The sequence below is a fragment of the Rhamphochromis longiceps genome, linkage group LG2 (genome assembly GCF_057381845.1).
Source record: "Rhamphochromis longiceps isolate RC_006_pf linkage group LG2, R_longiceps_female_GT1.1, whole genome shotgun sequence".
Taxonomy (NCBI): domain Eukaryota; kingdom Metazoa; phylum Chordata; class Actinopteri; order Cichliformes; family Cichlidae; genus Rhamphochromis; species Rhamphochromis longiceps.
Window position 1 is genome coordinate 35,176,472 of NC_140558.1, and position 21,277 is coordinate 35,197,748.

General features: G+C 42.1%; 1 protein-coding gene across 2 annotated transcripts; it reads right to left on the bottom strand.

Annotated features, from left to right (window-relative positions):
* Positions 1-106: 106 nt before the first annotated feature.
* On the bottom strand, positions 107-20,946 carry LOC146677732 (serine/threonine-protein phosphatase 2A 55 kDa regulatory subunit B gamma isoform). 2 transcript variants are annotated; one of them, XM_085425504.1, is made up of 11 exons: positions 20,769-20,946; positions 20,036-20,361; positions 17,095-17,252; positions 11,168-11,265; positions 10,705-10,870; positions 9,503-9,615; positions 8,449-8,626; positions 7,551-7,715; positions 5,434-5,603; positions 1,854-1,945; positions 107-1,709 (listed from the first exon to the last, which is right to left on the bottom strand). In XM_085425504.1, the coding sequence occupies exons 3-11, from the start codon at positions 17,174-17,176 to the stop codon at positions 1,415-1,417; spliced, it is 1,359 nt and encodes a 452-aa protein (XP_085281630.1). In that variant the 5' UTR covers positions 17,177-17,252; positions 20,036-20,361; positions 20,769-20,946; the 3' UTR covers positions 107-1,414. The 2 variants fall into 2 exon arrangements, with proteins under 2 accessions (XP_085281630.1, XP_085281639.1); XM_085425513.1 differs by lacking the exon at positions 17,095-17,252.
* Positions 20,947-21,277: the final 331 nt, after the last annotated feature.

Sequence of the window (21,277 nt, forward strand, 5' to 3'; positions counted from 1 at the left end):
TTTCTTTTAATGTTAATCACAAACATTCCCCATTCTTCTCAGTTTGCAGTTTCACTGAGCAGAAACTGATTTTGTGGACGGCTTCATTCGAAAAGTACGTGTTAAGTGTATGAACCGAACACCGGTAAACATGCTTCAGCGTCCGAAGACACAAATAAATGTAAGGGAGCTCGGTCATCTATGGTTACTCGTGCTGCAAAGGGCCCCCCGGGGGGCCCCCGAAGCCTTTGTACAAGCTGGATCTAAAATGGTTACGAAGGCAGCCAAGCCAGTCAGTGAGTCAATTTATAAACACCTAGGCTAAATCTGTTTGACATGCAGCATTTATCATTTGATTGCTGAAATTATTTCTTTTATAGATTTTTTTTCTTTTTAGTAATATTTTTGCTTGATCTGAGTTTAACATGTTTAATGTCAGAGTAGCACACAAAGCAGCCTCAGACCAGAAGCAGAAATCAGAGACGTTCGGGTCCGTTTGAGCAAGGAAAACAAGAATTACTGAAACGCACTGTGGACCATATATGAGCGCGTGTCCTCATGTTAGGCCATGGTGGTATAGTATCATCTGTTAACTTCTCTATCTGCAGGACTGTAAATGTTTCACGTCGCTGAACGCAGCCCAGTTTTTGGTCGTCTCTCCTGATTCAGGGAGAGCTCAGAGGCGTCTGGTGGGCTTAGGGAGAAGGGGGGTGGGGTCCCATCCTCGTACATCACGCAAATCACTTTACCTCATCCTCTTTAATTACCATCATCATCATTTAAAAAGAAGTTACATAAAACAGAAGAGGGAAAGCTGATCTGAAATGATGATCTGATCTTAAAACAAAAAGCCAGTTATATAAATGCCCCATTTCTTATCAGTGCCGCTGGTAGACAACCACAAAGGGTTTTTGTTACACAAAACAGTGGGCAAGGGATAAGAATAGGATTTGCTTGAGCACACAAATACAGAGAGCAGAGGAGGTGGAGGAGGAGGTGGAAAAAAAGTAAAAGAGCATGAAGAATTAAAAAAAAGAAGAAGACAAACATGTAAACGTCTCTCCACTCTGGGGCCGAGGGTGTGATCCCTCCCCTCAGGAAGCCGAGCTGCAGCAACGAACGAACCATCAATCCAGAGGCTAACAATCAGGAAATCCACTGTTCGGACAATTTTGCAATCCATAATCCGTTGTGTAATCCAGCCTGTTCCCTTCCTAGCCCTGCCGAGGGCCTTGCAGTTCTGGAAGGCTGAGGAGGAGGTGAAGGAGGGACGTGAAACGCTGTGTATGAGTTCTGATTGTGTGTGTAGGTATGCGTTTTAGGCATCTCTTGGTCGTGTGACAGTGTGTGTGCATGTCTGATAGTGTGTACATTCTGGCATAGTTGTGTGTTATTGGGTGTAAACTCATTTGTTTTTGCCGCTGACATCCATTCACTAATGCATCTCGGAGTTGAGTTTGTCCTGGAAGATGTAGAGATTGTTAGTGGCAGCGATGGCAATGATGTTCTCGTTCGGGTGCCAAGCCGTATGGAGGATCTTCTTGGTGAAGTCCAGGCTGTCCACACTGATATCATCCTTTCGGCGTTTTCCTCCCGCGGCGCAAACCCTCCGCGGCTTCAGCACGGCCCTGGGTTTGCTGCTCTCCCGTGACGCCTCCAGGGTGACGTCGCGCTTGGTGTTGCGGTCGAACATGCGGAAGAAGTTGTTGTAGGCTCCGGTCATGATAACACTGTACAGAGCACGAGGATAGGAGAGATCCAGTTAGTCTAAAGGCAGTTTTCATGCTTTCATCACATCATTTCTAGGGTAAGCAGGTATGACTAACGGATGGCTGTAAGCTGGAAACACACATCCATCATCAAACATCAGGTACCTGTCGGAGCCGTTCCAGGCACACTCAAACTTGTCAAAGATGCAGTCGTTCTCGTAGAGAGAGCACAACTTGCTGCGGAGATAATCATGAACCTGTAGGAACACACACAAACAGATATGATTACAATCGAGCCCATCTCACAGCTGCATTACTCCCAGGTATCGACTCTCAGCGTAAACTATAAATAGAAGAGTGAGCAGAAGACACACAAACACACATACCAAGCTCAGCACAACCAAAACACATTAAATATGGGCATGCTGTAACACAATCCTCCCTGAAGGAAACGCTAATAAGACACAACACCAACCTTCAGCAATACAAGGGCCAGGAGTACATTTTAATCTACCCTCCTTTCCATATCACTAAATCCATTAACATCCAGCTCTCTACAATCGCACCTACCAAGGGTGCGATAATAGAGACACACATATATTCTTACACGCACACATACACTGACTTATAACTGCTTTTCCTTGTGCTTTTATTCGACCTGCCTGTGTCAGCACTGTGTCTGCCCAGTGATGCAAGGAGATGAAATCTACACCTCCTCTTCCTCCAGGTCCTGTTCTCTCCATTGAGCCCCCGCCCCAACCCCGCTTTCCACATTTTGCATAAAGTCAGCAGCCAGCAGCCACCTTGCAATCAATAAACAGTCAAACTGAGGTCGTCTCACGGTTGTACATTAAAACCAGTGACAATTTTGTTTTTCCCTTTGGGTCTTTCTGCACAGGGGAAAATGATACCGTGTCAGCTTGAGCTGAATATACAGTCCTCTTCCCACCCCCCCAGTCCGCATGATTTCTGATTTAGAGCATGGCACCTCATTCCTCATGAATTTGTGCACATTTTTCATGATCCAGGGGGGGGTACAGGTGTAAATTTACAAAATAGATCCATAGATAAATAAATAATAAGGTAGCTTAGCCTTTAAACCCCCCCACCCCAGCACCCACTTTCTGCCCACATACAATGGATTTGGAATTACTCCGTTTCTTGCATTAATTTGTCATGAAATACAATCTGATCTTTTTCTATCTAACAAAATATACACAAACATGAAATTGCTAATGCTAGTGCTGGAGCAATAAAATAATAGAACCTCAAACAAAAGGAAAACTGAAAGATAACATGGAGTGAAGCCTGCAAGCTCAGGCAGACAATTCCAGGTGTGCCTCGTCACGCACACCTAACATGCATCACTCTCCTCACATAACAAACCAAAGATACCCTCCTGGTTTGATGGTCTTTTTAAGTTATAAATTTCTCCCTTGACAAGTCCATCCCGCTATTGGCCTGCATCAATGCTTGCCATTTCAACGCCTCCACAATCCCTGCATCCACCTTTAGGCTCCAGAGGAATATGTACTCACTTTTCATGTGTATCATTATTTGTGTGGAGTGATAGGCTCAAAGCACAGACACCACGCTCTGACAATAGTCTTCCCTGACAGATTTCGACTGGAAGATGTCGAAGCAGGTTCAAATCACAATGCTTTTTCTACTCTACACACTTTGGGCTCATGTTTTTGTGATCGTTATACAATGCCCCTTTGTACTGTGTGTTCTTCCCAAATGGTGTGATCAATCCAAACACCACTTTCCCAGCAGTGCCATACAGTTTCAAGTTGTCCTTTAATAAATTTCAAATACAAAGAAAGAGGTGTCTCTCTGGAGGTTTTCCTTTGATTTCCTTCTGTGGGCTCAGTTCTCCATAACATCATAAAACAGACCAGCTTCACCGATTCCTTTCAGCCTTGAGCTGTCTGGGTCTGCCCAGCTTACTATGGAATTAAATTAACCTCAATAAATTCTAACATGTCTTTTCTAAAAGGCATGATTTCCAAAAGCTGATGCTGCTGTTAACTCCTGACTCCAATCAACTCTGCTGTTAGCATAGCAGCTGGAATACTTTTTCCAAACAACACCGAGTGTTTAAATAAAGTATTGAACAAAAACAAGAGCAGGATTATTATTATAGTTAAAATAGAGTCACTATCTGTGACTTAGATCAAGACCTGACCATGTTTTTATACATATTTATACCTGAATGCAGATATTTTCAGAGGCCACCGTACGCTGCATCCTCTGCAATCCTTCTCTCTAATCCTACCATTTACTCTCTTTTATTCATCTCTCCTCCTCACATCACACCATCTTCATACTCCCTCCCAATTCCTCACCCCTTTTGTCCCTCCTTCCCCCCTTTCTCTGCTGCATTGCAGATCTAGGTGTCAGCCACTGTGGAAGGTATCCCTCCTTCACGCTTTACTTTATGAGTGGAGGCTCGGGATCCTATAAATAGCTCCAGTGCGTCTCAGCCTCCCACTCCTGGCCGCCTCACAGGCCCTCACACGTCAGGCAGGAACACATACACAAACACGCATGTTCACCCACAGGCCTGAGGCAGGAATACTAAACACATACTGGAAAAAAAAAAGGAGCTGATAAATAGTTTTAGTGCCTATAAATGCATAACCAGAAGCTAGCGTGGCCACTTAGAAGTGACACAGGAGAAAAACTGAGCATGTATGTGTAAATAATAGCATGCGTAAATATTAAAAAGCTTATTATTTCATGTGTATATCAACACAGCATTTTTAAGCCCCTGTAAATTAACTCCCGCATACACAACATACTGATAATTTACGGTTTTAATTTGGGTTTATTCATTTCTTTGACATACAAAGAGATTACGATCTTACATTAAAAAACGTCGTGAGGATTCTGCATCAGTGAGGGGAAGTGCATTTTCTCTCAATTATCCTTAAAAGGTTTGGGAAAAAATCGAATCATCTGTAAGTACTGTGATTGTAAGAGACAATCTTACGCTCATGACTCATTTCGTTCTCCGATCTTGTATTTCTTCCATAACGACAATGCCCTCTTTCAGTAAACCGTTAGTCACCTCGCCATTTGGACAACACAACTGGGATTTGGTCAGTGGTAATGATGACAGTTGATAGTTTGGTGCTGGGTTTCTTAGTAACACCACCCACTACAGTAACAGGTTCAGGCCTTTTTTCCCCTTCCCTTCTTTTTTTTGTTTTTTTAATATTACCTAAGTAATGAAAAAAAAAAAAGGAATTTTCCCCATTTGATGCCTTGATGATGTAGAGAGTTTTGCACATATCAGTCCAGAGTAAGGTTAAGATGTGCAAAAAAAATGGGGTGCCAGTAAAGCTCACCAGGCTGAATCCATCCCAGAGCATTTGCTGCATGTCTTCCCCCTCCTCTCTCTTGCAACTGTGCAAAGTCCATAGCAGATCGTTTTCATAGCCTTAAAGCTAATCAAGGAACCTGCTGTGCATATGTAATGTTTCTCCTTTGTTCAGTGTGTTCTTTAAATCTCCTACAAATAAAATAGAAGAGCTTAAAGTTATAGAACACCAATTGTCAATTGTATTATTTGTGACCTGCAAGGATCCCTGACCCCTGGGAGCTCCTTAACCTTGATCTATCCATTTCTCATCATGGTAGCTGAGTAAGACAGAATACAATATATTATATTCATCCTGGTGTTTCTTGTCATTTATTGTGACACTGCCTCATGTTTTTCCACACATCGCCAGTCACACACCTGGTATGTCTCTAGGGGCTTGCTCTCCATGTTGAGATCCCAGACTTTGGCAGTCAGGTAGTCTCTGGTGAGCAGGTATCGACCGCTGTGGCTGAACTTGACGTCCGACACAGAGGAGATAATCTCGGAGAAGAAAGAGCGGGCGCTGGGGTCCTCGGGCTCCTCAAACACTGGCGAGTGGGAGGGAGACAAAAAGGCGAGAGAAGGAGAGGTCAGCGAGTGCCGTTAAGCAAGATGAAAGGCAGAAACACAGTTGGATATGTGTGCTTTTATCTCGTGTACAGAGATAAATCTCTCAGATGACTCATTATGTTAAGTGCCATTTATGAGACAGAGACCACGGACACGGCTTCTGTATCTTTCTGTAGAGGTGTTGCTGTCTGAATACATCAGTGTATAAACATTAGCAAATGTCAAAGAGCTCTATTAAAGTTCCTCTAAACACTGAATATGAAAAATAAAATGAAAGATCTAGCTGCTTGCTGAGCACAGCTTGTGCAGGAACACTGCAGCAGTGACTCATGATCAAAGCTGTAAACTGAATGGATGAAGCATTACAACAGGAACAAAAAGTGGGAAACAAAGAAAAGACAGGCAGGAAAGCTTGGCTCACAGTTCCATAAGTATTATTTATGACCAAAATGTCAATGAACATTTCACTCTTTTAGTCAAATTTTGCAGCCATGTTGTCAATATATGACAACATACCGCAAGCAGTCGAGGAAAGCGTGGCTAAGATTCAGTGACAGGGATTTTTCTAAGGCATACATCAGTTTCCAAACAACAAGCTGACACAATACTGCATGTATGAGACTAGTCGGGATTAACATTTACATTTTTGGTGTATGAACTAGAATGGTTTTGTCGACGTTACCAACAGAAAAGAAAAAGATGAGATTGTTTTATAGCTCAAAGCCAAAAATACAATAAAACATCAGAGCAGACGCCTGCAGAGGCTGTGTACAGTCGTTTGCATGACATCTGCTGTGATGTGAAGAATTTGTGGCCTGAAAAATTCTCATTCACATCACATATTGTGACAAATGCTGCAACCATCTTCCATGTGGTGACTTGCACAGTGAACTACTGCCGGGATGTTTTGGGAAGTGAGACAGAAAGAAATAGTACGTAACCTTTTACACGTTTAATGCGTCAAAAAATTATTTAAAAGAATGACATTGCTTTTATAATGCACAAATGACTCGATGTTCTGAGAAATGAACCAAAGTGATTGAGAGAAAACGTAAATACAAGAAATATAGTGCCATGACTTGAATTGTTGCCCCTTAAGGACAACAGATTTATGGAGCAACTAGCCCTGTTCTGAGGTAGAACTAAAAATTATTACACAGAGTAGAAAAGGTCCAGAAGTGATAAATCATACTTCTACAATGTGGGGAAATCATAATTCTTACAATTTATCTTTTAGGCCATTCGTTTAGTATTATTGTACCTTAAGTTTTGCCGGCTGTAGATGAGTAAAGCTTAAAATTGGGCACAGCAGCACTTTGAACTAACATGCTCAAAATGCCTAAAAACTTTAACAATTTGTGGTAAAGTAAAAGTCTGGGAATACCAAAGCAATAAAAAATACACACAAGAGTTATCAAGGAATTCCACTCAATACCACAAATGCAAACCTCAATTTTAAAAATTTAGAAGAAAAATCAGAGGATAGAGATAAACCCAGCTTACAGAAAAAAGCACTGCCATTCCTCGCTGCTAGTTTGGAGCACCTGCTGCTCAGGAGTTAGAGCAGCGAAATGGTTGTTTACTCTAGTCTGCTTGTCGAAGCATCCTTGGGCAATATACTGAACCCCAAGGTGCCTCTGATCCATCAGTGCGAGCATGTGAATGCTAGGGCACAGAAAAAGAAGTGTTTGTGCTTGAATGTGTGTGAATCCATAAATGGACTTTGACTGCTCAAATAGAGTAGACAAACTCTGAGTACCAGTCCATTCCATTTAAGAAAAAAATACAGCTGTTGTTGAATTTTGGCCTGCTTGAAGGGTTAGCATACTTATCTAAAAGCTTAGATCTTTTCTAATCTTTGCTGTAAAAACTATAAACATGCAACATGCGCGTGTCCATCATTTCTCTCAGCACGTTTTACTCACATTTAGAGTGCTTGTCACACAGTGCTGCTTCTCTCATGTCACAGAGGCGCAGCGTGCCTTTACTGCTGCTATAGACAAACAAGTTACAGTGGTGGGGATGAAACTCAGCCGCTGTGATCACCTCTGTCAGATCCTCCATGTTGGCTGGCTTGATGTCCACAATGTCTGATGGAGAGCGCCACAGCTGAGGAAAACTCTCAAAGAGCCAGCTTCTTCAGGCCTGCGCTTTATAGACTGCACATAATTAATTCATTTATTTATGCATTCATTCATCCTTTTATTAATTTAACTCCCTAACTGACTCAATGAGAAAATAATTAAACTGATTAAAATAATATGGAAACACACACAGGCCAATAATCTACAAACAAAATATAAACAAAAGTTTATATAAATGTATACATAGCCAACACTATATCAATAATTCACAGCAGGAATAAAGCAAACCAATATAAATATATCTAGAGGGGATTGTTGGGAGAAAACTAATTCCATATTCACATAAATTGTAATATTATAAATCCTGTCTGGGTCAGGGATGCGACTGTACTGTGTCCTATTGAGCTGGATTAGAACTCAGAAAAGGGCTGAAATATTTATGCAGCCACTGAATTATTCATTAAGATACATTTTCACTCCTCAAGAATAATACTCCCCTCCCCCAGCACTGTGTGTGTCTTTGTGCATATCTTCATACAACAAAGTGGGATTTGCAGAGCTTGTTGCTTTGTGTGGGCAGGAATTGATTGTTGAGTATGCATGCATTAATGTATGCATTCATTATTGCAGTCCCTGGGCTTTGACAAATATATGCCTGCTTTATGTGCGTACACACATAAGTGTTTGTCTTCATCTCCTCCAGTCTTTGTGCACGAGTGCTTCGAACCATGAAGGATACTGAAGCTACGGTCAGTGATGTCCAGATGCCAAAGGTTGATTCTAAGGTCATCCGCTGACATGTAGGTCTCATAGTCAGAGTTGACAGAGATGGAGTTGATGTGGTAGGTGTGGGCATTGGCAAAGACTCGCCGAGGAGTTACCTCCACCATCAGATCCATGGGCTTCAACACCGGCACCTGGAAAACCCCAAAGAAAGAACAGTTTAACATTTATTCTGAATGAAATGAAAGAAGTAGAAGATATACAGAGTGGAATAAACTGAAATAATTTAATTGTATCATAGTTCATAGTTAATATTTAATGCATTACTTCCTTTGACATCAATAATAAAGGAGCAACTCTCAGGAGTGAAACTTTAGCAAGTCCAAGTGCTCATTCGGTCCTTCACTCATTTAGCTTCATTTTAAAAAGCTGTTTGTCGACACATGCTTACATTTAACAAATTCACCCACACAAAAGGGGACTGCACAATATTGCATGGTTAGTTTTAAATTTATGGCTTGTTTTTCTGCATACTGCACAGTGTTAGAATCACTAACATTGGTTCTCCTCCAAAAGGACAGAGGTGCATTATAACCAGACATATGGAGGCACGGTGAGTTACTCTTATTAAGAGTTTACTGCTGATAGAAACACTGAAGCTTTTAACTAATTAAGATCCAGTGTAGACGTTTTCTCCCTGCGCTGTAGTGAAGGATACAAAAAGAGGATTTCACCACCCCCACAGGCTCACACATACTCGCATGTTCCTTGTGCCAGTGACCCATTTTTACACATGCAAACACATCTGTACTCACTGACCCAGTTTTATTTCCTAACCTGAGAGAGAGAGATAGATAGATAGATAGATAGATAGATAGATAGATAGATAGATAGATAGATAGATAGATAGATAGATAGATAGATAGATAGATAGATAGATAGATAGATAGATAGATAGATAGATAGATAGATAGATAGATAGATAGATAGATAGATAGATAGATAGATAGATAGATAGATAGATAGATAGATAGATAGATAGATAGATAGATAGATAGATAGATACCTACCTGTAGAGAGGTGACTGTGGAGATATCCTTGATTCGACCCTCTTCATCCTTCAGGTTGTATCCTTCTGGCCGTTTGTCTCTTTCACTCACCTTCCACAATTTAATGGTCTTATCTGGAAAACGGATAACAGGGCCATTAACTAATCAGATAAAGGTGCTTGTTGAAATGCTTTGATAATAAGAGACTCTACCTAGATGTGATTAAAAACAATCCCAGAGACCAATATGGGATTTCATCACAATCAAAGCTACAATCATTAAAACTTACAGTAAACTGTTTTTGTTTTGTAATAAAAAAAAAATACAAACATTTATATTATGTACTAATTTATCACACAGTCAGGTTGGTAAGGAAGCGTGGACTCTTTGTATTATACTGAGAAAATAGCAACAACAAACATGTCAGCATGTTTGCTACTCAGCTGCTGAGGCAGGTCCTACATATTTCATGCCTTCAATTATAAATAATAAAGTACTTTAAAAAAATCAATACTCAGGTTCTCAGGGTAAATATAAACTAAAATAAGTACCGGTATTCCAGCCATAAAATGAGAGTGTAACCTCACATCCTAATGTACTACAGAGAAGAGTTGCAACACAAACAGAAACTCGTCTGCGATTAGGCAAGGGAAAATCTGCTTCTGACTTAAGATCTTAATTACGAGACGTTCCTCACCCACACAAACATGTTAACTCCTTAAGCCAAAGGCTTTTTTTTTTCAGTTCAATCAGTAACAGCGCCACAATCCTAAAAACCTCATTGGGTAAGGAACATTGGGGCAAATTCAAATTTATCTTCAAGTGGTAATTGGGAGGCAAAATTTTGAATTTGAGAGAGCATAGCATCTTTACAACAATACAGGAGAGCCTGGGAAATGGAAGACCTCCAATGGCAAATTAAAAAGAAGTGACACGCAACATATAGTAGTTTTAGGAGGCCTTGCCATTAAAGCTGTTTGGAGCTTTAAAGTGGGTCACACTCATTAATTTTTTTAAGAAGACAGGTACTATTTTAATAAGATACGGTCTGGCAGTGCTCAGGTGTAAAAGGGTAAGGGAGAAGCAACAGTATCTCAGAAACATGCTCTTAGATAATGCCTTCAGAAAAAGCAATCATTTAAAGTGGTTCACAGCAAATGTAGAAAATATCAATCACATCAGCTTCCAGTTTTCTCCAGGGTGTGTATGCAGGAAGCTCTCACCATTGGTGGAAAGCAGGAAGTGTGCAGCGTTCTGCTGAGGCAGCCATCGAATCTTATTGATCTTCTCCTCAATCTCCAGACTCTTAAGATAGTCGAATTCGGGCTCATGGCTCTGAAAGGTGCTGTAGACATTGTACTCTCCCTGGGAGAAGGGCTCAGTCTTGCTCTATGAAAAGAAAAGGAAATGAAAGAGAAAAAAAGGTAGATGAAAGTGAAAGATGTGCATGTTCCATCACCTCGATGTTAATCAGAAACTGCTTGGCATGGACTCCGCACAGCTATAATGACACACTCTCTGACACAGCAGGGACATCAAGTATTTATCAACCAATATAGAGTGTAGCTGGAGGGGAACCAAGTGCATTCATTGCTACCCTCACAGCTCAAATGAAAAATGTTATATCTGAATGTGCTGCATGAGTGCAAGTGTGTCAGTGTTGGTGTGGTGCGCATGTGTAAGTACCTCAGGTTCCCTCTGAAAGATGACCACACGGCCCCCTTTGTCTCCCGTGGCCAGGAGCTCTCCAGTGTGGTTAAACTCAACAGTGGAGATGATATCAGCTGGAAGTATAAAGACAAAGATGAATGCAGAAAGAGAGAGAAGAAGAGGAGATGTGCAGTATGAGAGTGGAAATGACAGTGAAAGAGAGAGGAGTAGCCATTAGCCGCACATCATCATTCATCTGTATAATGTTCATCTCACACTAAATTATTAAACCAAATCAACAGTCAGTGGATTAACATGTAAGTGGATTAAAATATGCAAATTCATGTTTGGAATGAGACAATATTTGATAACTGTTGCATAACTGTGCTTGAAATTGAAGAATGAGCTTTATAAAGAACATGCAAGTACATGAAAACAAAGGAAATCAACCGCACACACAGCTGTTTCACAGTAGGCACAGGTGCTTTCTGTGTTCCACTATGATACATACACAATGACGTACAAGACTACAGAGTCACTCGGGTTCATGTTTTTATGCTGGGGTGAATGCGTACTCCTTGGCCTCTATTAAGGGCATAAACAACTGCGTGTTTAAAGTCACGACACAGTGAGTTTTAATCGCTAATTTCATATAACATTCATTTGTATATTTACCTCACAGCTCCCATCGCTCCCTAAACAATAACCCAATGGCTCATTTAAAGCGCTAAAATATCGGCACATTATTATCCACTTAGCATTTAGTGCAGTGACTCAGTGCTTTACGTGGTCCATTCTGTATAACACAATACACAAAACATGAAACGGAAAAGTGCACAGTTGTGTCGTCAAAAGAAGAGCGTGTGAGCGCGTGTGAGGACAACTGGGACCTGTGTGTGGTTCAGCTTTGCATGTAATCTGCTCCCTGTTCCTCCGTTCACTTGTCCTCCTTTCACCTCTGCCTTTGTGCAGCAGATTGAAGATTTAGTTGTAAACATACAATAGATTTAGAGACAAAGCTGCTTGAAAGTATCTGTGCTTAAACCTCTTTCGGATAGATTAAACTGTAAGGTTTGGTAAAAATGATGAGTGATGAGAAGGTATGTAACTGACCCGGCAGGAAGCTTGGCTAAGTTATAGTACTATTCCTCCAAGATCACGAATGCCATTGTGAACAGACACATTTAAAAAATATATATATATTTTACTCTATTATCATTTGTTTTGTTATAGTCCTTTATTCGGGAAGTAACATAAACCTCACTTAGGATAGTGTGAAGTTCAACAAATAGCAAATCAACAAACTTACTGCAGCTGAACGAGAAACAGTTCCAACATATTACCTCTCACGAACCCACAAATTGTTTTCTTTTTAATCTAAAGAACAAAAAATAAGTAACAAATGACTATGGAGTGCTAGATGTGCTGATGTAGGCTGTTTTCATTTGTTTTTACATTTGCCATCATGGTTTTTCTTTTTACTAAATTAATCTTACTGCAGGCGTTAGCCCTTTGCTAAGAGTAGGGAGCAGGTGGAAGAGAACCTAAAGAGGTGAAGAAATGTACTGGAGAAAAGATGGATGGAAGTCAGTAGAAGCGAGACAGAATACATAGTTGTGAATTAGAGAGAGAGATACTGCAAGAGGCAGAGGTAGTAAAGTTTAAAAACCATCGGAAGCAATGAATAGAGCACAATAGAGGTAAAGAACAATTTGCAGGTAGGGTGGAGTGGGTGGAGACATGTGGTGATTTGTGACAGAAATATAGCAGTGAGAGAGAAATGGAAGATTTACAAGACGGTAGTGAGACCTGCAACGATGTGTGGTTTGGCACTGACAAAAATACAGGAGCCCAAGTGGTGGCAGAGTAGAAAACATTCTCAGTTTCATTTGGAGTAGCTGACAATAATAGAAATGAATATATCAGAGGGATAGCTCAGGTTAGCAGCTTGGCAACAAAGCAAGAAGCCAGGCAGAAGGAAACAAGAGAAGAGTCATGGATGCAGTCAAGAAGGACATGCAGAGGCTTGTTGTGATAGATGGTGCTGCTAGGGATAGGGCGAGACGGAAGCAGATGAAACACTGTGATGACCCCACAGAAGATGATGAAGAGGTAGATGATGATTTATACTGCTGACAACAGCCAGACATTTAATGCATTAACAAACATTTCTCCAGTTATCTCAACAATAATCTCGGTTTCTGTCCCACATAACACTGTTTAACTTGTGCATCGCACTGGGCTGCTGACCTAAACATACACACTGACCGAGTATGGAAATAATCATGATAAAAACCCTGAAACTGCAACTGAAAATTCACTGCTGACCACAAAAATAACAACAAGGCATTGCAGCGTCTACTGGATTTCTCTATACAGCACATGGTGTTGGTAGAAAAGAACATGGCTCTTACTAAGCTTTGCTGTAATAAAAATAGAGCTTGGAGAGTGTATTTATTGAGTCGGAGTGATTCAAAGCTGTAGCCTTGCCTATTTTGTTGTGGCCTTGAGAAAGAGAGATTTTATGATGAGGAAAGGCGGGGACTGCTCTTCAATCTCCACGACAACACAACCTCATTCACCCTCATACATTCTGTGTATCACTTCTTACCTCTTTCTTTACTTCAGCCATCTTTCTTTATTACACACACTTTCTTGATCTCTCAGATGCTGCAGAACCTTTCTTATTATTCGGTGACAATTTCCCCCTCAATGTTAGGCTCTCTCTCATTCCCTTTCAACCCACATGTTCTTTTGTCATCTCTAATCTCCTGTTTGCCAATCTCTCTCTTTGCCCCATTTCTCTGTCTCAGTTTCTTCTTGGTTGTCTCTGCACATTCACCTCTCTTCCTCTCGCCCTCTCTCATCCCTCCCCCACAGCACTCTGCTGCCTAGTGTGCACAAGAAGTGGTGATGCTGGTGGTGGTAAAATGGAAAGGATGGTGAAGGGAAAGGACTAGAAAGCTGAGGCAGCGGTGGTGATAGTGGTGGTGGTGGGGCTCCTCCAGTGTGTAGCGGTTGCCATAGTAACAAGCAGAGCCAACCAGTGGAGACGGTGCTGGTAAAGGTTAGCCATATATGGAATCTGGTGAAGGAGGAAGTGGGATTCAGCAATCCAACCCTCACAGGAAGAAGGAGCGTGGTAAAATAATTATGCTGCTCTAGTTCTGTCCACTAACAAATGTTGCTAAATTAATACCAGGAGATGAAGCAGACGCTGTGATCCTAATTGAGGATAGGCAGATAATTAAGGGATGCACACAGACATGCAGACCCCTGTGTATGCAGTCCAATTCACAAACGCGCATATGTGCACCAGAGGGGCTTTACGTGCACATGTGCATAAAATAAGGCAAAGAAAATGTGTGAGCTTAATGCTCCGTGCGTGAGTGAGAGGCTGGATGCATACAGACAACTGTGTCTCCAGTCAGGTCACAGTCAGAAAGAGCTAAGCTAAGCAAAACCATAGGAGCGGCACACAGTATAGCTGAATAAAATATGGAGCACACACTCTCTCCTGGCTCAGCCTCAGTCTGTTCTCAACCTGGATCCTCTTCTGGTCTTTTTGTTCCTCTGTTTCCTTTTTGTGCACACACACAAAACACACACCCATCTGTGTCTTTCACTCTTTTTAATAGAGGAGAAAAACACCTAATAAGAATCTAAGCAACAACTGCAGAGATAACTACCATCATGATCACTGTGGTTCTCTCCCAAGAAGTATTGCTGTCCAGTTCACTTGTGTGTAAAGGCAATGTGTGTGCCATTGTGAAGCTGTAGGTTTTTGTCTTGTGGATAAGTGTGCTACAGTGCAGCAAGCTTCCTCAGTCTGTCTCTCCCACAGACTGTCCATTAGCATCAGCAGTCTGACTCATTGCCACACTGCAGAAGCTGAAGGAACACACTGTGACTGCAAGTGCATGCGCTCACACATACAGCACAAAACAACACACAAACATGAATGAACCCAATGATACAGAAAGATATAAAACAGGCACAGGGTATGAACACCAAATACACAAACACTGTAGTGTTTACAGACAGCAGTGCCTTAAAAATCACAGCATAGTAAATACAAAATTAACTGTTATTAATTGTATGGCTTGAATTTTGGGGATGCTGGTTGAACAAAGCAAATATTTTTTAGATGTCACAGTTTTCTCACAACATTAGCAGTGAAAATAGCTGACAGATAGAACTGAAGTGATCAGTCAGTTAATTTAATTGTCAGTCCGAAGATGCAGATCAGGGTGGAGGTAAAAACACAGGGAGGCAGAATTCCTGTTTTGGGGGGTGTGGGGGCAGAAAGGGAAGCAGACATCCTACAGGTCCAATTATAGATATCTTAGGTCTGGGTAAACACGGACCATTAGAGCCAAGCCAAAAACATACGCTCCTTAAAAGCAGGGACAAGCCACCACTCAGCAGGAGATGTGTGTGTGTGTGTGTGTGTGTGTGTGTGTGTGTGTGTGTGTGTGTGTGTGTGTGTGTGTGTGTGTGTGTGTGTGTGTGTGTGTGTGTGTGTGAGCTGTAGCTCAAGCACCACGCATTTCCTGCATACGTGTGCACAAGTGTGTGTACTCAATTACCCTGTAGAGAAATAGACGGGTTGGAGGGAGTGAGGGAGGAGGAGGGGAGAGCCTGCCGGAGGGAGATGGCAAATTGATCCCTGTCCTGCAGTTTTGGAGTTATCTGGGAAAAAGAACTGGCGCATGTGTTTGTTAGAAATGCACGTGTGTGGAGAGGAGTGATTTAAGCCCAGCACAGCAGGGAGTCTGCCATTTCTCTGCACAAATATCAGCAGAATAGAGGAGCTGGTGTGAGCCTAATGGTTATAGATATAAACAATTAGAATTACAAAACAAGCGAGCTGCTGCGCCTGTAGACTATACACTTGTAATCCGGTTTTACCAAGCTGCAGGAGCTTCTTCTGACTACACGTGTTCTCAAAGCTGCTTGTGATTCATTTTTGATTGTAAAAAAATCTATTTTTCGGCAGATTTGTGAGACTAGCATGAAAAAAAAGATGAGAGGCTTAGTATGTTTACACCCCGTCTGACCCCAGTGATATTGAAAACTCAGAATATGTTCCGACAGCTCATAAATGTTGAAAAATTAATCCTTCATATTTTTTTTTTAAAAACAAACAGAATTGCCTTTTAATGCATTCCTCTGGCCTTCTACATTTATTTGCATTAATAGATCAGTCAATCCTGAATTTCTTTTGCACAAAATGCAGAAAATTCACTGATTTTATCTTCTTGGAAATTAAATGTAACTGTTGTCTGTAGTGTTTCACAAAGCAAAGCAATTATATGGATTGCTTGTCAAGTAAACCAAGCAATTCTCCAGGAAATTCAAAGCTTTTTTCACAACTTTCAGATTTTTTACAGACGACACATTAATAAAGGTGATGGAATGAAATGAGAATGGGAAAAAAATGCATTTCCAGGCCTTTGTGTGAATGTCTACACAGATTTGATTTTATTCCGTGTGTGCTCGTTTTCATGGATGTGAAGTGCCCGTGTGTTTTCTCCCTCAGTATAAAATAGAAGAAAGATAGCAATGCTTTTAAGATAGCAATGCTTTGAAGGAGGCGGGGTGTCATCTGGTCAAACTATTTAAAGAAATCAATCACACACACAATCCGAGCAGGCAGACTGAGATAAAAATAAAGAGCTGGATATAAAAATAGTGGCACACAAAAAAGGATGAGGCAGACAGACAGAGACAAAGTGATGTTTAAGATATTTATAACAGTCAGACTCACATGGAAATGCACTTGACTCAAACTACTCCTTCACACACACACACACTTCTTTCAAACACTCACACACTCTCACATGGAGCCATTAGCACACAGATGTGCACACATGCAACTCTCACATCTCACACTGGGGTCATGTGGCACATTTGTGTGACATAGATATGACCTTCGGGATAGAAGAGGATAGAGCACACACCTTCAGTGTAAGAAGCAAAAGGCTCAGGCTCCAGAGAAAGGGTAGTGATGTCGGAGCACAGGACCTGGATGGGGCTCAACATCCTGGGGGAGGACTCCAGGGTGGAGAGGGGTGGACAGGATGGGGCGGAGCTCTTCAGGCTATAGCCAGGAGCAGCCCTGCAAGAGGAGCAAGGATGGACGGAGGGGGGAAGGAAGGGAGGAGGGCAACAGGGAAGCAGAGGGTGAGGAAGGAAGGAAAATAAGAAGGAAAAAGGACCAGGGCAGCAAAGGGGGTTGAAGGCGGGGTTAAGGGTAGGGACTGAGTTACTACATTACCACACTTGGTCATGAGTACTCACCAAAGAAAATCAGCTGGTGGTGTATTCATGATCACAGAATAACATATTGGGTTTGGTGGGAAAAGCTAGCAACACATGAAGGATGAACACAGGAAGCTAATGGGACAAAGTCTTAAGCATGTATTGTTTATTCACTTTCATTTAGCTTTCCAGGTAATCATTAGTGTGCATGGCCCAGGGAAAGGCTACTCGGTCACATTTTCCCTCGTGACCAATTACTTTAATGACTCAGAACTTGCCTTAGAATAGTCTTTAATGACATATAATGTGGAACATAATCAAATCTCCCCATTACAAGTTACTAAACAGGGCAAACATCCAAAGATATTCAGTGTAACACAGTTTTCATTTTTAGAGATACATGTGGAATTGTTATATGACCATTTAGTGATTTTTTTATTTTCAATTTCTGCTCGAGTAAATAATAATAATTAATAATGGGCACTCTTATATATAGAGGCATAGGATAATAATGGGGTTATTTTTAAAAATTAGAATTTGTTACTCGATTCATTGAACCAAATGAGATACTTTTGAAGGCAAGGGAAGTTTGTGGACGATGGGGAGTAAGCAATGTATGTAATTCAAGAGAGGAGGGACTGCAAGGAAGAGGGAGTTTAAGCATCCCTCCCCTGTAGGAGTTACAGGGGAGGGGAATCCCCACTAGAAGATCTACAGACACACATTTACACACATAGACACAACACTTGCAGACACACATCCACACAAATTCAAACCTGAACTAACAAAAAGATGCACACACACACGAATATAAATGTAAACACAGGAAAAAGAAAAGAAAGAAAGATGGAAACACACACATACAGGCACACAACCAGGAGACAGCAAAATAAACCCACGAATAAAAATCACATGTACCATCTCCTTCTGTGTGTCTATACCAAGCTCGGTTTTCCCTCAGACACGCGTACTGTGTTTGAGCAGTCTTTAGAGCACTGTTGGATAATTGTTAGGCAATTGTGCCACTTCAGCACCCAACAATGCTGTGTGTTGCATTAGAGACCAGACAGGGGAAAAAGGGGCAGGTGGAAATGGGGAGGCGGAAGGGGGATGGGGTGAACATGGACGAAAGGTGGAGGGAGTTGGAGTGGATTCCCAGATTTATTGTTTTTTGTTTTTTTGAGATAGAAGAAATATTTGTTGGTCATCTGGGGAACTCCTGAACGTCCTCTCCATTAAAGCTCACAATGCCCTGCACGGCCCGTCACACCAACAGTGCTGAGCAGTGTCCACCTTGGTGTGAGCTCATCAGCAATTCAGTCCTGAATAATTCCTGTGTGTGTGGAATAATTAATACTGCCATTATTGGTGGGTGGAGATGATCTGCCAATCACTCTGGCCAAGCATGAAAAGCAGCATGTTTAGCATTGCTGGCTGTTACTATAGCAATAATGGATGGGTATAGAGAGGTATTAAGGGGTATTAAGGCTAATTTTTCTTTTTCTTTTACCAGTCACTTACTAAAAACCTTTTTCCTGAAATGGATACAATTTACTAATGGAAACACAGTATATGTAAGAAGAAACAGAAAAGCACACCTTCACATACAGACAAAGACATGCACAAATGTAATCTTCAGTGGTGTGTTGAATACACACAAGAGTATTTGCACAATCAACAGGCAGCACTACAGTCTCCCCTGACTACACCATGTGCTTCTGTGCAAGAGGAAATTATGCCACAGCACACACAGAGGAAGCATAATTCCCTTTCTACAGTGATAGGAGGATCACAAATAAGCTCGCAACACGTTCATGACCCCAAAATGATAATCCGCTGTTCAGGTCTAAGGCGCGTAGCGAACAATGAGCTGAGTGTAAGAAACAGACAGACGAGGCAGGAAAGCAGACAGGTAAAGCCAGCATGCAGGTAAGATTAGTGGTGGTAATAAGATAAGTAGAACGTGGTTATCCACGGTCATAATCCATCTCCTTTATGCTTTATAAAGAAACCAAAGAAATTCAGTGGTTTGTACAGTTTTGTAGGCTGCTGGGTTTGTCAATATACCCCCTGCCTTAGATCATGTATTCAATCTGACACCTGAGCCAATTATATAGAAGAGTGGGGGAGCAAACAGGGAGAACACGCGCGTCACATACAAGAGCCGACATGCAATGCAAGTACAAAAACAGTGTGGTGGAATTTTTATGCCTCGTTTTTCTGGAAAATTCTCTGACACACAAACACAACTGGAGACAAAAGTGAAGACACTCTGGCATGGGCCAGATCAATTCCTCCCTGCGGTGTGACAAAATAGCTGTGTAACACAAAGTAGCATAAACAAAATAATGAATGAAAAGTGCCGGGTGGGAAAAAGGAAATAGTGTGAGAGGAGGGGAAAAGTTGCCTTAGATGATATAATTTTGCGACAAAGAATGTTTTGGTGACTAGGGCAGCTCCTGTCTGAACAATAATTAACACAGAGCTTATAGAAGCTTAGGAAGCTGCCCTGAGCTAGTTTTGTCACGCACTCTGTCTTACTCACACTCCAAAAGTTCAATACATAGATACACACTTGCCTGAAGGAAATACTTCAATACAAAGAACAGACACATACAGCTTCCTGTGTCATCTTCTTACCTTCAGTCACATAGTTGTGGTCGGGGAGGAAGCCGTGGTGGTTGAGAGCTGGGGTGGAGTCAGTGTCTTCGCCCATCAGCGGGGCCTGGGGGAGTGCCCGTCTTGGTGGGGCAGCGTGATGGTGGCAGATTGGTGGCGAAGGGGATGGTGGTGGGGATGCCGTTCAGCACAGTGCCCATACTGCTGCCCGCCTCCTCAGCACAGGGGCGCACAGCTTGTCATCCTATACTTAAGTAAGGCTGAGGGGGAGGGAGTGGGGCAGCCCCAAAAGAGGGATGGATGCACCAGGGAGTCCACAGAAGTGCTTCTGAGAGCCAGATGCAAACCTGCAGAAAGGGGATCATTTGGAAACAGTTCAAAAACTACCAGTGGTGAGCTTGATTTGTACCTCACAAGAGCACACATTAGTCATGAGGCAAGGAAAATCAAGCGCACTCCGAGTCCCCCCTGCAGTTGCTGCGTCCAGGTGTGGCCGGACCGATTCTGCTCTCTCACAAACACATGCAACATACACAATCAATGCGCACTCAGAAATGGGAAAAGTCCCTGCTTGTTAATGGATGCTCTAACAGAAGAAGAGGAGATGAGGAGGAGGAGAATGGGGGGAGGGGAAAGAGGGATGAGCAGAGTCCCTGATCGTGGCATCTGCAGTGCTGCTGCTGCTTCTGCAGTAAACTCACACGCATGGACACACATACACAGTGGGGATAAACGCAAAGGGACAACCACTCACTTTGGCAGCTTAAAAGCCAGGTACTCCTCAGTGGATCCTCTATGAATAATGTCTTTTTCCTCCTCACTGGCTAACTGTACCTCTGTCCCACTGGTTTCTCGACTGTTCCAGTATGAGAAGGAAAATCCTTCTGGTCCTGCGTTCTGCTGCAGTCTGTGCTCTGGCGTATGTATGAAAGGCAGAGTGAGAGGTAGAGGAAGGGGGAGGGCAAGAGAGGAGCTTTTCTGCTGTGCTGGTACTGTGTATGATGCATCAGCGAGGGCCCCGCCCACTGTCTAGCACAGCCAATCATCACAGACTAGAGATCTGCTTGACCACTGAATGCAGGTGATTAATAATGATAAAGAAGCTGAGGATAGAGGAGTGGGTGGCAGAACGGAAGTGGTACAGCGTCTAATAAGGTTGTGATTAATGGGAGAGAAAGCAGAGAGAGCAGGAGAGTGTTTCGCCTGACTATGTGCTCAGTATGAACAACAGAAGAGTGACGACTATAGCCTTTACCTGGAGAC

Excerpts from the sequence above, each read along its gene's own strand:
- LOC146677732 (XM_085425504.1), bottom strand. The coding sequence starts at position 17,176 with ATGTTGAGCCCCATCCAGGTCCTGTGCTCCGACATCACTACCCTTTCT. Across the intron at positions 10,871-11,167 it reads TCTTTCAGAGGGAACCTGAG|AGCAAGACTGAGCCCTTCTC; the intron begins GTACTTACACAT and ends TTCTTTTCATAG. Across the intron at positions 7,716-8,448 it reads CATCACTGACCGTAGCTTCA|ACATTGTGGACATCAAGCCA; the intron begins GTATCCTTCATG and ends GCTCTCCATCAG.